Source organism: Rhinopithecus roxellana, chromosome 2, assembly GCF_007565055.1.
Source record: "Rhinopithecus roxellana isolate Shanxi Qingling chromosome 2, ASM756505v1, whole genome shotgun sequence".
NCBI classification, from domain to species: domain Eukaryota; kingdom Metazoa; phylum Chordata; class Mammalia; order Primates; family Cercopithecidae; genus Rhinopithecus; species Rhinopithecus roxellana.
Genome location: NC_044550.1, coordinates 56,874,960 through 56,892,510, shown reverse-complemented (window position 1 = coordinate 56,892,510; position 17,551 = coordinate 56,874,960). Strand labels below are relative to the sequence as shown.

The 17,551-nt window shown below is 39.9% G+C and overlaps 1 protein-coding gene across 2 annotated transcripts in view; it reads left to right on the top strand.

Moving 5' to 3' along the window:
• The window catches only part of SH3D19 (SH3 domain containing 19), a 195,023-nt gene that overhangs the window by 135,465 nt on the left and 42,007 nt on the right, over nucleotides 1-17,551 (top strand). Inside the window, exons 4-9 of one of the 2 annotated variants that reach the window (XM_030916386.1) lie at nucleotides 1,068-1,108; nucleotides 3,385-3,427; nucleotides 5,849-5,987; nucleotides 6,117-6,267; nucleotides 7,446-8,450; nucleotides 16,997-17,104. In XM_030916386.1, the coding sequence (XP_030772246.1) occupies nucleotides 1,093-1,108; nucleotides 3,385-3,427; nucleotides 5,849-5,987; nucleotides 6,117-6,267; nucleotides 7,446-8,450; nucleotides 16,997-17,104 (1,462 nt within the window). In that variant the 5' untranslated portion in view covers nucleotides 1,068-1,092. The remainder of the gene's footprint in view (nucleotides 1-1,067; nucleotides 1,109-3,384; nucleotides 3,428-5,848; nucleotides 5,988-6,116; nucleotides 6,268-7,445; nucleotides 8,451-16,996; nucleotides 17,105-17,551) is intronic. The other variant, XM_010372515.2, reaches the window with a different exon arrangement.

Below are 17,551 nucleotides of genomic sequence, written 5' to 3'. Positions count from 1 at the left end.
GGGGAAGTGAAAATGAGATATATAACCGGGTAGTTGAGAAATTAGCAGAAAGAGCATAAGACAACACATGAAAATCTGCGGTAAAAACTGAAAGTGCTTGTAGCTATTAATCTTGTTCAGCACTGACAGAAGGTGTCAGTTTTTCCAGAAGGATCAAGAGAGAAAAGAAAGATTTCATAGATGAGTGAATGTGAAAAAAATCAGAGAGGGAGAGAGGAAAGCAGTGATTCTCAAAGGATGTGCAGAAGGAGATCTGTAAGTATGACTGCAAGACCCCTCTGTGTTCTGCAGCAGCAGTGCCACTCTGCTGCCAGGGGGCCTGCTACGAATGACCTCTGGTGTGAACCAGCAGAATCAAGTTAAAATTGCTGCTTTGAAACAATGTAAATCGACTACTGAATTACCTTTTAAGTACTATCCATACTTTAAAATCAATACTTATTGAAGTAGCAAACTGATTTTGCAGAATAGTTTTTGGATTTTTTAAAACTGTTGTTAAAAACTGCAGACAGGCCAGGCACAGTGGCTCATGCCTGTAATCCTAGCACTTTAGGAGGCCAATTGGGGTGGGCGGATCACTTGAGGTCAGGAAGTCAAGACCAGCCTGGACAACATAGCAAAACCCCGTTTCTACAAAAAATACAAAAAGTAGCCAGGTGTAGTGGTGCATGCCTGTAGTCCCAGCTACTCAGGGGGGCTGAGGAAGGAAGATTGCTTGAGCCAGGGAAGTCGAGGCTGCAATGAGCCAATATTGCGCCACTGCACTCCAGCCTGGGTGACAGAGTGAGACCTTGTCTCAAAAAAGAAAAAAACCTACCAGCTGGTTTTTCAATTGGTTATGTATGTGGATATCCTGGTCTGCACAGACAAATCTTTGCAGCAATATTTCTTTACTCTCTGAAACTGTGGATCATCAACTTTCCTTTTCCATTTAAGTGTGCATAGCAGGGGTAATCAGTGGTATGGCAAGACAGTCATGCTCCTGAATTCCTTTTAAAGATTAGACAACTAGGTTCACTCTTTGCTCTTCCTTTCCTCTTCTATAACCCCTTCTTTTTTTCCCTTAGCACTCATGAATAGTACACAGCAAAAATGCCCCGTGGAAGAGGTATGTTTGTGACGATAACAGGTAGTCTTCAAAAGTGTTGTCCCTGCTGATTTCAGCGTTAGTGATGGTGGTGATGTGACTGTAGCAAACTTGAGTGGGCCTCTGACTTAATAAAACCATTCTTACCAATTAGACACACCATGCAGAGCTCCAGCCTCCCTGTCAGCTTGGTTTTAGCTCCTAATAAAAATGTTAATGGGCCAGGCACTGCGGCTCACGCCTGTAATCTCAGCACTTTGGGAGGCTGAGACAGGCAGATCACGAGGTTAGCAGATCAAGACCATCCTCGTTAACACGGTGAAAGCCCATCTCTACTAAAAATACAAAGAAAAATTAGCTGGGCATAGTGGCGGGCGCCTGTAGTCCCAGCTACTCAGGAGGCTGAGGCAGGAGAATGGTGTGAACCCGGGAGGCGGAGCTTGCAGTGAGCCGAGATCGCGCCACCGCACTCCAGCCTGGGCGACAGAGCAAGACTCTGTCTCAAAAAAAAAAAAAAAAAGTGAATGGTCAGTCAAACCAGTTGATGGTATGAATATGAGGACATCCTCCAAGTAGAGACCCAGGGTTTTGGTTTCAGATGTTAGAGGTTTGCTTTGCCAACCCAGCAGAGGTTTACCTGTCATGGCTCCAATCCGGCCTAAATTTCATTCCCACCTTCAACTTCCACCCCTGCCTCCCCCAGTTTTGACAGCCTCCTTGTTCAGAGAGAAGCAGAAGTTAGTAGGAGAGGAGGAAGATCTATACTTCCAATCTTTTCAAATAGGAAGAATTGAACAAGTTGAGTATTATAGAGATATGAAAGCAAATGGTTAAAATATTTTATATCTGAAACAAATTTCCTTTGTGCACAAATCTTTATAGTATAGTATTTGAAGATTTTTTTTCCCCAAAGAGATCTTTAGAATATGTACCTTGAAAAATAGAGGTAATAGTCTCTATTACATAAAAAATGACCCCATATGGGCCGGGCACAGTGGCTCACACCTGTAATCCCAGCACTTTGGGAGGCCGAGGCGGGTGGATCACAAGGTCAGGAGATCAAGACCATCCTGGCTAACATGGTGAAACCCCATATCTACTAAAAATACAAAAAAATTAACCAGGCATGGTGGCAGTTGCCTGTAGTCCCAGCTACTCGGGAGGCTGAGGCAGGAGAATGACATGAACCTGGGAGGCAGAGCTTGCAGTGAGCCGAGATCATGCAACTGTACTCCAGCCTGGGTGACAGAGCGAGACTCCGTCTCAAAAAAAAAAAAAGAAAAGAAAAGAAAAACGACCCCATATGTGATATGTTCCAGATTATCTGATTAAGACTTGATTTACTTTATGAAGTAAAATTTGGGGAAAAATTTTAACTATCAAGCTTAAGGACTTGAGTTTGAGACTTAAGGAAAAAGTCAGTGCTGCATATATAATATATGCTATAAACACATTTATAAAAGTGATTTGAACACCTTTTACATTTATTATTATATCTTAATTTAAATAATAAAAGGCTGGGCATAGTGGCTCATGCCTGTAATCCCAGCACTTTGGGAAGCCCAGGCAGGAGGATCGCTTGAACCCAGGAGTTTGAGACCAGCAACATGGCGGCACCTCATCTCTACAAAACATACAAAATAATACCTGGGCATGGTGTCATGTGTCTGTAGTCCCAGCTACTTAGGAGACTGAGGCAGGAGGATCACTTGAGCCTGGGAACTTGAGGCTGCATTGAGCCCTGAACATCATGCCACTGCACTCCAGCCTGAGCAACAGAGTGAGACCCTGTCTCAAAATAAATAATAAAACAACTTAAAGGTTATAAAATTTCAGATAAGTTAGACTAAAAATGAAAATTTGACCAGTTTCATTCTACAATAGATTTATAAACAAACATCACAAAAGCATAGTCATATAGATTGGAATAGACATTTAAAATTTTTTCTGCCCATTGTTACTTCATGTCATCATCTTAATGCTCCAACCATGCAATTTATGTTTAATAGGTGTCTTCTTTTCTCTGTTCATTCTTCAAATTATTTTCACAACTACAGAATGTTCTTTGGGGAGTTTTTGAAATCTATATATTATGCAATCTCCAATATATAACCATAATTAACTTTATGCCAGTAAAATAATCATTTTGATTTACTTTTTTATTTAAGGATATTAAAATTCATACATTCTATATGATGTCAAGTATAAGCTTTTTCCAATTGTGTAATCTGTAAAAATTTAAACCTTTACCGAACGTACTAATTTTGTACTATACCAGTTTATTCCTTCTTCAACAGCTTCTCGGACTTCTATTCAGAGTGAACTTCATCGAGATAGAAGGTATGGTTATATTTATAATGGAGGACATATATTAGGCTAATAACTGAAATAAAAGTGTGTTATTAGGTAGCAAGTTAAATGTTTTGCTTTCATAAGCAATGTATTCTTATATTCTGTTTCATCGGTATATCTCCTGAATTAACTTATAAGTTTGAAAGATGATTTTGCTTGAGAGAATGAGTGATACAGACTTGAAAATGTTGAGTGTAATTATTTACTGAAGTTGATTTTTTAAATGTTTTTTAAACAACTGCTACATGTAAAGCATTGTAACTGCTTCAGAGAAATGCTTTGTACCTCATGCTACATAGTAGTACTTATTGCCTAACCAAATGGATGGATGACAGGATAGGAAATTGAATGAAAGGATAAAGAAAGGAAAAGAGGAGATAGGCATGATGAATAAAGGCTGGACGGCTTTTTGGAAAAAGGAAGGGAAAAGAGAAGGAAGAAGAGATAATATTTGGGTAGATAGAAGGAAGGACCAGTGGACAGATGGACAATAGAATGGATGGAAGGATGGATGGACAAATAAAAGAATGGGAGAAGTGGACAAATGGCTAAATGGATGGATAGATTCTTTTTTATTTACATTACATCATGACATTCAATCAGATAGAGAGGTTTTTATAAGTCATGGTCCCTGCTGTCAAATTTCTTACAGTATGGTATAGAGTAATGAAGGACAAGGACTTTAGAATCAGAACCAAGTTCAAATCCTGACCACCACTTTCTACCATATGACTTTGGATGACAAGCTGCTTAATCTCGCTAGCTCCTTTATCCCATCTTTAAAATGGTGCTAATCATACCTACATCACAAGGTTGTCATAAGAATTAATGTACATACGATGCTTAACATTTATTAACTAATAACTCTTACTGTTTAGACAAAAGCTATAAGCAGAGGTTCTTAGGGAGTGCAGTTCAAATTTAATCAATGATCAGCTTCTACTGTTTCACAATGTAGCATGAGTGTGTATATAATATATAATTTTGATAATGACAGTGCTTTTTTGTTTTTATTTTCCATAGAGTGCTAGAGAAAGGCAGAGCAGGTATTATCCATATATGTCCCGTGAGAAAACTTGAGTTTTCCAATCAAAACTGTTCATTGATTTGTTCAGGGTCACACAGTTGGTGTTTGTTAGGAAATCAGGTTGAAGAGAAAATGTAAACATGCTCCAGGCACAGTGCCTTACACCTTTAATCCCAACACTTTGGAAGGATTGTTTGAGGCCAGGAGTTCGAAACTAGCCTGGGCAAGATAGCGAGCCCTCATTTCTACAAAAAAATTTTAAAAATTAACCAGGCATGGTGGCATGTGCCTGTAGTCCCAGCTACTCAGGAAGCTGAGGAGAGGGGAGCTTGAGGCTGCAGTGAGCTGTGATTGCGCCACTGCACTCCAACCTGGGCAACAGAGCGAGGCCCTGTCTCTGCAAAATTAATTAATTACTTTAAACATGAGAAGGTAGAATCAGATGAAGAAAAAGATAAAAGGAGCCATGCTAAATCACTACAGCTCCCCACTATTAAAGATTAATCATCAAATCATATACAAAACTGACCATGAACCCAGAGACACATATCAAAGTCTAGAAGTGAACATGTAAACCCAAAACACTTAAACATAACTGTGAATTGTAACAGAGATGAAGTAAGGCAGAAGAAGATATTCTTTTTAAATAGTAATTTTCATTTCAGAGTATGTGCTTTGTAATAACAGAAAACCAAGCTGGGCATGGTGGCTCACGCCTCTAATCTCAGCACTTTGGGAGGCTGAGGTGGGCAGATTGCTTGAGGTCAGGAGTTCGAGACCAGCCTGGCCAATATGGTGGAACTCCATCTCTACTAAAAATACAAAAATTAGCCGTGTATGGTGGCGCACTTCTGTAATCCCAGCTGCTCGGGAGGCTGAGGTACAAGAATTGCTTGAACCTGAGAGGTGGAATGTTGCAGGGAAACAAGATCGAGATCACATCACTGCACTCCAGCCTGGGCAACAGAGTGAGACTCTGTCTCAAATAATAATAATAATAACAACAGAAAAACAATTCCATTTGACTGGTGGGCTTTCATATCTTATGCTATATGTCTGCCCTAAGGCTAGATAGCTCTGGATTGAAGAGATTGTATAGGCCCTTACTTAGTTTTTATCAACCAAGGCAGAGCCAAGTGTGCCCAGGGTCTAGCTCTAACTTTTTGAGGCCAAAGTCATAGAGGATGATTGTCACTTGCTCCCTTGAAGCCTGTCTGGGTGTACTGTCAGAGACAGCCTAGGCCAGACGGGTCATTTCTGTGACTGTGTTAGTTCTCATAACTTTTTGGGTGGTGGTGGTTTTCATGAATCTTTGGACATTTACAGATAGACAGTAGCTTGTTACCATCCTGCAAAACCTCACTGAGGCTTCTGTCCACTAGGCGCCCAGAGATCACCATTGTGGCAGCTGAGCCGCTGAGGCCAGCCTCGTGGTTTCCAGGAACCCCACCCCCAGGATTGGGATTTCCTACATCATCTGCAGCAGGCTCTTGGAGGCCTAATGAGCTGGTTCCTGCTGAGGTGAATGAACATTACATTATCTCTTTGCATTTTATTTTTTAAATGAAATTCGAAGCTAAGAACAGTGAGACTGTCAACACCTTGGCTATTGCCCTTAGATGTCTAAAATCTTCATTCTTTACTTTTCAGCTCCCACCATCTTATGAACAAGTTATAAAAGAAATCAACCAAGTTCAAGTTAATACTACAAATAATAATAATGCTGCTGCTACTCCAAGGCACACTATTACTTCTGCAACTCAGACTGACTTTTCAGAAGTAGACAACGATCTGCCTCAAAGTAATGCAAGTAATTTGTCTTCCCTAACTCTGACCTAGCTCTAGGGAAGTGATCTGTAGGCTTCCAGCCTTTAAAATAATTTGCAATTTGTGCATAATTCATTGAGCTGTGCTGCCCAGTCAGTGTGATCACTGTGCACTTGCTTTTTTTGGGTACGTGGTGATTATTATAATAGATCATTCGTACAAACTGCAGCCCCAATCTCTTGTGCTTACCCTAGTTTATATCACAAAAACATTATCTGTATAATTCATGGTGGGTATTACCACTGATTCCATTCATTTCCACTGAGAAGTCTTATATTTAGCAACTTATACTTGATAGGATGCTAAGGGTGGTTGTCCTGTTAGGCTTTTTTAAAGTGTTGCACAGTGGCTCATGTGGCTCAATCCCAGCACTTTGGGAGACTAAGGTGGGTGGATTCCTTGAGCACTGGAGTTTGAGACTAGCCTGATGGCCGGGCGCAGTGGCTCACGCCTGTAATCCCAGCACTTTGGGAGGCCAAGGCGGGCGGATAATCTGAGGTCGGGAGTTCGAGACCAGCCTGATCAACATGGAGAAACCCCATCTCTACTAAAAATACAAAATTATCCGGACATGGTGGCGCACGCCTGTAATCCCTGCTACTCAGGAAGGCTGAGGCAGGAGAATCACTTGAACCCAGGAGGTGGAGGTTTAGGTGAGCCGAGATCGCACCACTGCGCTCTAGCCTTGGCAACAAGAGCGAAACGCAGTCTCAAAAAAAAAAAAAAGAGACCAGCCTGGGCAACACAGTGAAACCCCATCTCTACAAAACAAAAAAATGGAAAAATTCGCTGAGTGTGGTGGTGTGTGCCTGTAGTCCCAGCTACTAGGGAAGCTGAAGTGAGTGGATCATTTGAACACTGGAGGGTAAGGCTGCAGTGAGCTGCGTTAGAGCCACTCTACACCAGCCAGGGCAACAGAGCAAGACCCTGTCTCAAAAAAAAAAAAAAATGTGTTATATGAAGAGCACTCCTACAGGAAACAGAATAAACATTTCCATTTTTGAATCACTTTTAACTAATTAAAGAAACCAAAATCTCTTGATATTCCATGTATGTAATTTTAAATCTGTGTATCTTCTATGTTTTTTTCTTATAAATTGTTAACATTACAGCTTGTTTTTATTTGTTTTGGTTTTGTTTTGGTCTCATCAGCACTACAGGCACCTCTCAAGCCTCTTCAGCCTTTCCCAACAGTCTCATCTGGCAATCTTCCAACAAATGTGGCACCTTTAATAGTCTTTGATATTTCTGAAGAACAGAATCGTCCAGAAAACCCCAGTGCTACAAGATGTCCAGTGCCAAAACCAAGATCAAAAAGCAACCTCAGACCAATACTCAGAGATTCTCACATTAAAGAGCAAAGTCACCAGAAAATCAGCCCAGCAGCCATAGGAGAGGAGTCATCCCCAGGCCGGCCCCAGTCTCTCCTGGACAACGCTAGCACCTCAGACAGTCAGACAGTGATGAACATTATGAACACGGAACAAAGCCAAAATAGTATTGTTTCCAGAATTAAAGTGTTTGAGGGTCAGGCAAATATAGAAACCTCAGGACTGCCCAAGAAACCGGAAATTACTCCACGTTCACTTCCTCCAAAGCCTACTGTTTCCTCAGGGAAACCTTCTGTAGCTCCCAAACCAGCTGCTAACAGAGCTTCTGGAGAGTGGGACTCTGGGACTGAGAACAGACTCAAGGTGACCTCCAAGGAAGGACTCACCCCATGCCCTCCCCTGCAAGAAGCAGGAAGCATCCCAGTAACCAAACCTGAATTGCCAAAGAAACCAAACCCTGGCCTTATACGAAGTGTTAATCCTGAGATTCCAGGAAGAGGGCCCCTGGCTGAGAGCTCTGATGGTGGGAAGAAAGTGCCAACTCCTGCCCCGCGGCCTTTGCTGCTGAAGAAATCTGTTTCCTCAGAAAATCCCACTGACCCTTCAGCTCCACTGAAACCTGTCACTGTTCCTCCCCGACTCGCAGGGGCATCACAAGCCAAAGCATACAAGTCACTGGGAGAAGGGCCCCCAGCCAACCCCCCAGTTCCAGTTCTGCAGAGCAAGCCGTTGGGGGACATCGATCTCATCAGCTTTGATGATGATGTTTTGCCCACCCCATCGGGGAACCTGGCTGAAGAATCTGTTGGTTCAGAGATGGTTCTAGGTGAGTGGAAAGTCAGCAGTGGAGGGTAATCTAAATTCATGATAGGGTATTTTAAATGGCACTTGCTGTTTTAGTTTCTAGTACGTAAGTTACTGAGATGTGTGTGTGTGCAAGTATGTGCACATGCATGTGTGTGTATAGAAACAGACAGGAATGAACAGAGAGATCACAAAACATGGAGCTAAGTGGGGAATGGAGACAGAGAAGGAAGGGGAAATATGGGATGGGGGTGATGGAGTCAGAAAGGGGGAGACACATGCATCGATTACTATGATATGAGCCAGAAGTAAGCAGACTGGGGCTAGGGGCTAAACTATAATAGGTTGTGGGGCTGGCTTCCCTTACTCTTGACAGTTGGAAGTTCAGGCTTCACATTGAAAGGATCCAGGGAGGTTAGGGAATGTGTAGAAGGATGCAGAGGAGGCTTCTCATAGATGGGAAGTCATGCCCTGGCCCCAGATGGACTCCTCAGATGAAATGGGCCTCAGCTGGGAGTGCTGGGCGAGGGGCCAGCTCCAGGGGAGGACTCGAAAATGTACGGAATGAAGACCCAGCCACATGTTGCAAAATTGTTCCTTTAATCTTCACAGAACATCTTCCCTTGAGAGTGAAAAATTTTGTAAATAAAATACAACAGTTGTAAATTAGCTGCCAAGATCAGTACAATTAAATATCCCAGAAGGTAGAGAGTGTGTTTTCTTTCTTCTCACTGTTCCGTTGGAGAGTGTGATGGTAAAGCTTATCTTTGATTTGTCAAGCTAAGCTGCTCTACTTGTCATTGATAAGATTTATTTTACTGCTGTTTACTTATTTGGGTGGAATTTGTGAACATATAAACTTAATAGAATTTTCAAAAGGTTAGCTGTCACTGTATAAATGTTTAACATGCATCAAAATATAACATGCATCAAAATAACATGCATCAAAATTGAAAGGCTCTGTGATTTCAAAACCAAATTCTGCATAGCACAGGTGTATTTAAAATGAAAGCAAACATACACATTATTAAACATTAATCATGCACAGAACATTGTAACTGACACACAACATTTTAGCATATAAACTAAAAGACATACATGGCTTTTGTCCATAAAGGGTAGAAGGAAAAACATTTGAATATATTAAGCTTCTGCAGTGTACCTAATGCTCTGCTAAATACTGAGACATACATTATTTTATTTAATAATTGCAACAACCTTCTGTGAGATATCACTGCCTAAGTTTGCAAATGAAGACAGTGAGACTGAGAGAGATCTATGGATCATTTGCCCAGTGTCATAAAACAATTGTCCAAGTCAGGATTCAAACTTAGTGTTTTTATTCTAAGTCTAGTTTATTTTTCACTGTATAATGTTGCTACCCAATATTTTCATGAATCCTTAACCAGGCAACACTTTAAAAACTTTTCAAGTCTTTGATAATACCATTTTCTTGTATAAACCTTTTTGGTATTAACAAGATTCAGAGAAGGACAGGGATAGATAAACCCAACAGCAAGCTGGAGAAATATTACCTTTTGTAGAACTTGCTAGTTTCTATGGGGATGGCAACTTGACTAATAATTGCTGAGAATTTATTTTGTATCATCTAGCAGATAATTATAGTCATCTTCAAAAAGGAAGGTCAACAATATACTTTTAACATAAATACAGTCTCATGCTTCATACTCAGCCTTTTCTGTTTCTTGATTTCTACCACTTCATTGCACAACATTTAATTATTGGGGCGTCTTTTAGCAAAGTGTGTAATTTGCTTGTGCTATCTGACTTTAACCATTGCTCTTGACTATGGAGTTATACTGAGCTGAATACTATCTTCTTTCTAAACCTGTCTTTCTTCTTATATTTTGCAACTCACTAGTGACACCATCACACACACCAGCCTTCCCTGGAGAAACCCAGAGATCATCGTTGAGTCTTCTCACTGTGTCACGCAGTGACTAGCTGTTCAGATTTGGAGTCCGCCAGGGTCTACCACATTTGTTATGTGACCTTGGGCAATTTTCTTAACCTCACAGTGCCTCTGTTTCCTCATTTGGAAGACATAATACTACTCCTCACCTAGGGTATTGCAAGGGTTTAATGTGATCATATAGGAAAGCTCTATCACATTGTGTGAAATATGATGATCATTAAGTAGTAGTTTTATGATTGCTACTTCTCTGCCTTCACATCTCATTAGTTACCAACTCCTGCTGGTTTTACCTTCCAAATAGTTCTTGACTCTGCCTCTCCTTTTCATCCTTCCCTGTTCTGCCCCACTTTCGGCCTTTACACTCTGATGGCTGCAGTGGCCTCCTAAATTGAGCCCACTCAGACAAGCCTATCACACTCCATACTGTGGCTACCCAGGGGGAGTTTCTATACTGCACACTGGCCCTTGTTGCCTCCCTGCTTACGCCCTCCAAAGGCCTTCAGGATCACCTCTGAATGCCTTGACCTGTGGAGGGGTTTTTGTTTGCTTTTTGATTTGGAGTTTGTGACTTTTTGGCGGTATTTTGGTAGCATTATCGTTGTAAGTAAAGGTTTATGGTCCTGGGAAACCTTGCCTAATCATCCAGACACCAGGCAGAAACTGGGAGAGGAACACAGGAGAAAGAAGAGAAACTTACAAATAAGTCTTCTCTTCCCTTTCTCTTACCTCAAAATTAAAGAAAATCTAATAAAATAGCATTCGTAAAATGAAGTTGCCATATTAATCTCAGGAAATAGAGATCCGAAAATACTGAAGCTATGAAAACATTGTAAAGATTAGAAAAATTACTAAAGGAAAACTCATAAAACAGGCAATTTAATATTGGATTCATTTCTTGGGTAGAATGCCTTCCAGGTTAATGTAATGGAGCCCAGAAGTATTAGCAATTCTTATTCACACCTTTACAAATCATACCCAGCTGTCAGAAAAAGGAGAATGTTTCTGCCGGCAGCCCCATTACACAGACCAGAATAATAGTTTAGCAGCCAATGTCTGCTATTAACAGAACTCAAGGGAAAGAAATGACAGAAAAGCAAGCCAGGGATGGTGAAACTAATTGTGACGACAAGCATATTATTAGAGACAGTTAATGGGTGGAAAACTACTTTATCATCAGTGTTTTTCTCAATCCGGTAATGAAGACCGTGCGGGTATAGTTATGAAGAGGCCTCTGCTTGTTCATCAGCAGGTGTAGAATAACTGGTGCTGGTGTGAGGGGGTAGAGGGAAGACAGAATAAACACTGCAAATATAAGTGGACAAAAATGCCATCACTGCAAACAAAAGTAGACAAAAATGCCATTTTCTTGTCTTAGATTCAGATAGGAGATTCTTCTTGAGATGCTCCGTGTTTTTTGTTTTCTGTTTTTCTGTAGAAGCAAGAGCAGTCTATAATAGAATTATGGCAGCAAGTTCTTAACCCTTTCCAGACTACCAAACTCTGAGAATCTGAGGTAGCCTGAGAGTCTTTTCTCTGCCTTGAAAATAGCCATTAATTCAATGACTGGAGCGTGAGGAAAAAAAAAAAAAGAAAATAGCCATTAGTCATGTGCACACAATTCAAGGTACAATATCCAGAGCTTCGAGGGCCCATTTGGGCTCTAGAATTAAGGACTTCTACTATAGAATATTGGAAATAAATGTCAGTGGACTGCTTAAATAAATTATGGTACATCCATAACAATGGAGTATTGTGTGATAATTAAAAGGGAGAGAAACCTGTTATCCCCTACTTTGGACCAACCTCCAAGATATTATTAGATGAAAAATGCAAGATACAGGATACTTTTTGTGTTATTTTAGCTATTGTTTGTGTTAAATTTCAAATGCAATGTACAGAGATGTATGAAAAGGTGGTACAAAGGTTGTCTTTTATGAAGGAACTGGATAGGAGAGAACAGGGAACTTGGTTTCACTGTAAGCATTTTGATCCCTTTTGAATTTCAGACCATGTGGAGGCATTACCTTTAACAAGGTATTTAATCAATAATCTTTTCAAAATAGCTGAACATAAGCATAATTAGGCTGAAAGAAACTGGGAGAATTATCTCTTGTCGTCTTTGCCACTTCTGAAGAACTGCTTCCCCCACTGACCCTCAGATTCTGATAAGTAGAAATTTTTAAAATAACAAAACAGTGATTTATCTAAACGGTTATATTATTCAAGGTTACAAATAGAAGCGAATTGTTATGAACTAAATACATCTAAATTAGATAAATTCAAAATTTCATATCTGCATTATTTCCTTTTAAATTAAATCCAAAAAAAAGAGTTTTTATTTTTCTAGTTGCTTTATGGAAAATTTTATGGCCATTATTGCCTTGAAAAAGCAACGAAAGAAACCAGAAGTTTCCTCTTTTGTTCTCTTATTTTTAAGTGGTTTTGTTCTGGTTTGTTTGGCAGAGGTGTTAACTCAGCTTAATCTTGTAACTTTTTCCTTATGATTGAATTTATTTTATTGGATTTGTTTCTGTTAGAAAAGTAAAATATATTCATTGTAACAAGTCAAACAATTCAGAGATTTTGGATTTAAAAAAAAATGTAATCTCCCCACAGTAACCAGTGTGAACAAAGTATGCAGCCTTCTGTGCCTTTGGGCATGCCAAACCAAAGCTTACACATATACACATAATGGACTTTTCCCAGAAATTTTTACCATCCTATACCTGTTACTCAGCAGAGTGCTTTATTAAACAATGCCATTTATCACTTCTCTTCAGGATAATAGATCTAATTCTAATTCATTGTCTCCTTATACCTGCCTCATACCTCATAGTGTATCATAGCTGCTTCAGTATTTCCCCTGTTGATGGACATTCAGGTTGTTTCGTTTGTTTTTTATTTGGTGGAGGGGGAGGTTATTTTGTTTTGTTCCTTGTTGGTTTTTGCCACTACAAAAAATGCTGTAGTAAATACCCTCATAAGCATGTTCACTTCTGCTGAGGCTTTTATTTCTGAAGAATAAATTTCTGAAAGTGGGACTACTAGTCAAAGGTTATGAACGTTAAACATTTTAACTAGTACTAATGATCCAGTTTCTTACCTGGTGGTGTCTGGAGTACCCCAATATGAAGTGCCAGCTTTGCTTTGTATGTTGCCCACTTATAACTTCTGTTGGAAAAAAAATAGCCCTCTTATGAGAAGACATAAAAAGTGAACTTATGTTGCTAGAGAGAAGCTTGCACACCATCATAAGATAAAAAACAGGCCTCTGGCTCCACCTTCTCATTGAAGTGATGCTGTTTATCCTCCCCACTAATCTGCACTCCTCGCATGGATCACAGCCCAGACAACATGCAGACAGAGAGGCAGATGCAGAGCTCACTGACTCAGTGAGCACAGCTGGGGGAGATCATTAAACAGACCACTCCTGCCAAACAGCCTGCGGTGATGGAACACGAAGACTTCCTTGCCTCGCTACATGGAGAAAGAATTTTTTTTTTTTCCGAAGACATGTATAGTAGAATGATTATACACAATCTAACTGCCAATTATTAAAAAACAGCTAACAGTATTAAAAATGAAAAAACGAGAAAGAGTAAGCTAGGACACTTTGAATACTTCATAAGTTATACCTATGCTACTTCAATTTAAATCCTTCAGGTTAAAACAAAAAATGATTGGACCCTTTAACACGATAGGTGAGATCTGCCCACACTGTGTGCAGGATTTGGATCAGGATTTCCTAAGGCCATTCTTCCCACAGCAAGCACATTTTGGATGCCCCCTGTGTTCAGCCCCTCAGAGGTGCTGATTGTCCTCTTTTCTCCTTTCCCTGCCCACCCCTACCCCCATCCATGCCCTTACCTGCGAAATGTGAGGTGTAGGTCTTATACTGGCCCAGAATTTAATTTGATTTGGGAAACAATTTAAGTCATTACATGCTCAAGATTTTCTTCCCCCTTCACACCCACCCCAAAAGCATCATTAACTGAAATTTTAAACTAATAACCAACAGGTTATTGGTACCAAAAGCAGCTATTTAAGAAATAGCACTTCAGGCCAGGCACGGTGGCTCACACCTATAATCCCAGCGCTTTGAGAGGCCAAGATGGGAGGATCTCTTGAGCCCAAGAGGTCCAGACCAGCCTGGAAAACACAGTGAAACCTCATCTCTACAAAAAATGAAAATTAGCTAGGCATGCTGGCACATTTCTGTAGTCCCAGATACTCAGGAGGCTGAGGTGGGAGGATTGCTTGAGCCCAGGAGGTCGAGTCTACAAATGAGCCATGATTGCACCACTGCGTTCCAGCCTGGGTGACAGAGTGAGACCGTGTCTCAAAAAAAAAAAAGGAAAGAAAGAAATACTACTTGAAAGGTAGGACACCGTGAATGATTATTGGAAGAACTATTGAAATATGTAAAATCCAGTTTTTGGAAAGACAATATCACCTGCCTCACCTACTGCACTCCTGTTTCCTTCTGCAGCCTGCTTCCCTTCTGCCCACACCTGAAGTTCCTCACCTTTTTCATTTCTGCTTTTTCATTTTTCAATATACTTCTCACCTTCTAATATACCACGTAAATTCCTTGTCTATTACATGTATTGTTTCTTGTCTCCATCTCCCTGCTGGAATGCAAACTCCATGAAGGCAGAGTTCTGTGCTTTGTTCACTGCTATATTCCCAGTATTTAATGCATAGCAGGCACCCAGTCAATATTGAATGAACAAAAGTGCTACAAAGAAATTGATATAAAAGTACTAAGAAATTGATATTAAACTACAAAGAAATTGATATAAAATGATCCTGGGTTTGTTTTTCAAAATATTTATATAATAATGATACATGTAATATTTATAGAAAATACATGGACAGATATACCAAATTTTAGACAATATTAATTTTAGAGAGATAAGATTACAAGAGGTTTTCTTTTTCTATTTTATATAATTCTTACTGTTTCTTACTTTTACAACAAATACTGCTGTGAAGTGAAAATGTACTATTATACTTAATATATATTTGTTATAATAAAATTAAATAATTAAGGAATTTGGTTAAATCTGAAAACAGGAGCTTTGTTGTTTTATGGGTGACATAGGTCACAGTGGAAGAAAGTTATATTATTAATTTAGTAGTCTTTTTTTTAAAGTTTGATACCATTCTTTTGATAATCTTGAGTTGGCGTTTTTGACGTAAGACTCGCCTCGCTCATTGTGAGCTGGTAAGATTCCACAGAGGAGTCATCGATTTATTTTTTCCTCAGTGGCATAATAATAATTTTAGCTAGCTTGCCATCTGGGGACCCTTCCTAAGTGGTAGATAAGAAACTTAAACTAGGATTGTACTTTACCGTCATATTTCCCCACCCAGCACTGTTACTGGCATAAATATATGAGCAAGTAGCTAGTGAGAGAGTGATGCCTCTAGCAGGGTATCTGATGGTGAGGTTGACTGAAAACTGAGTGGAAGAGAAGGCGAAGTATCAGATTACCAAAAGGGCTTTTATTCTTAGCTCAGCCATTCATGTATCCTGCAAAGAGCTGGTCAGCAAAAGGTGCTTATTGAATTACACCTCATAACAGGCAGAATTTGAATGCTGTTCATCCCAGGAGCTATGGAGTGCATAGTTTTATAGAGAGTATCTCCCCACAGGCAAGATCCATAGAACAGGTGCAGAATTACAGCATACACTCATTTCGCCTCTTGTTAAATAAAAGCAAAGACAGTCTCATGCGATCCTGTGTGCTGAGTAGAATATCCATTATAGAGCATTTTCTTTTGTTTTTGCTAATCTTTTTACTTGTAGATTTCCCATTTTAAAAAAAAAGTTATAGTCATTTTTCCAAACCACTAAAAAGGACATTTATGTTAAAGACTGTTTCAGTAAAAGGTTTAGAACTATGCTTTTGTTTAAAGTATTTCTCCTAAGTATATACTGTCCATTTAAAATATTGGGTTGGTGCATTACTTTTAATGGCAAAAACTGCAATTACTTAATAAATCGGTTAAGATAGAGGAATGCCGAGTCATATATCCTTGCCGCAAAATTAAATATTTGAAGGGATATGTCTTATTTTATTTCTGGGATAGAATGTTTTTCGTTTTCATGTTACTGAAGTGTAGTTTTACTAAACTACTAAGTCTGAGACTGCTAAGCACCTTCCCTGTGCCAGGCACAGCACTGGGTAGGATGAGGGCCCTGGGAGTAAATATTCTGGGACAGGCACAGGGGGTGTACGGGGAAAGAGTCTTTCCTCTCTGTGGCGTCTGGGAGGCTTTAGGATGTGGGAAACATGGTCTCCTCATCTCAATTGCCCCTCATTTTCAGGCAGACATGTATGAAATGATTACACTCCCCTGAAAGATCAGCTTCTACATAATTCAAGATCATCCTCGATTTCTCTCATCAGAGAGGAAGAAAAGCCACATGAATTATTTACAGAACACTAACTTATTTCCTTTTATGAGTTCCAACTTTGTTTTTGTCTCTGCAAACTGAGATTTTGTTTATCCATGAATAGTTTCCCCAGGGGCATGAAAAGTATGACTCTTAAATTATGAATGAGGTTTTTTGTTTCAGTCCATGTTAACTAAAACATGCAAAATAAAACTATGTTTTTCATTAGATCCTTTTCAGCTCCCTGCAAAAACAGAACCAATAAAAGAACGAGCAGTTCAACTAGCACCCACCAGGAAGCCCACTGTAATTCGAATTCCAGCCAAACCAGGAAAATGTAAGCACTTCTCTGCTTTCTTTATTTGCTTCTTCAAGAGCCTGGGAGAAATATATGCCAATTTATCAATGTCTGGTTTTGAAATTATGTATAATCTCTCATTCGTAGTCAAAGCTATTTAAAAGCAAGTTGTTTTTTCACAATTCTTTGAAGAATTAGTTCAGTAAATTTGGATTACCTTACCCTTTCCCTTTCCCTTTCCCTTCCCTTCCCTTTCCCTTTTTTTGGGGGGAGTCTCACTCTGTCACCCAGGCTGGAGTGCAGTGGCGTGATCTCAGCTAACTACACCCTCTGCCTCCCGGTTTCAAGCAACTCTGTCTCAGCCTCCCGAGTAGCTGGGACTACAGGCACATGCCACCACACCTCGCTAATTTTTGTATTTTTAGTAGAGATGGGGTTTCACCTCACTGGTCAGGCTGGGGATTTCATTTTTCTTTAATGTTGTCT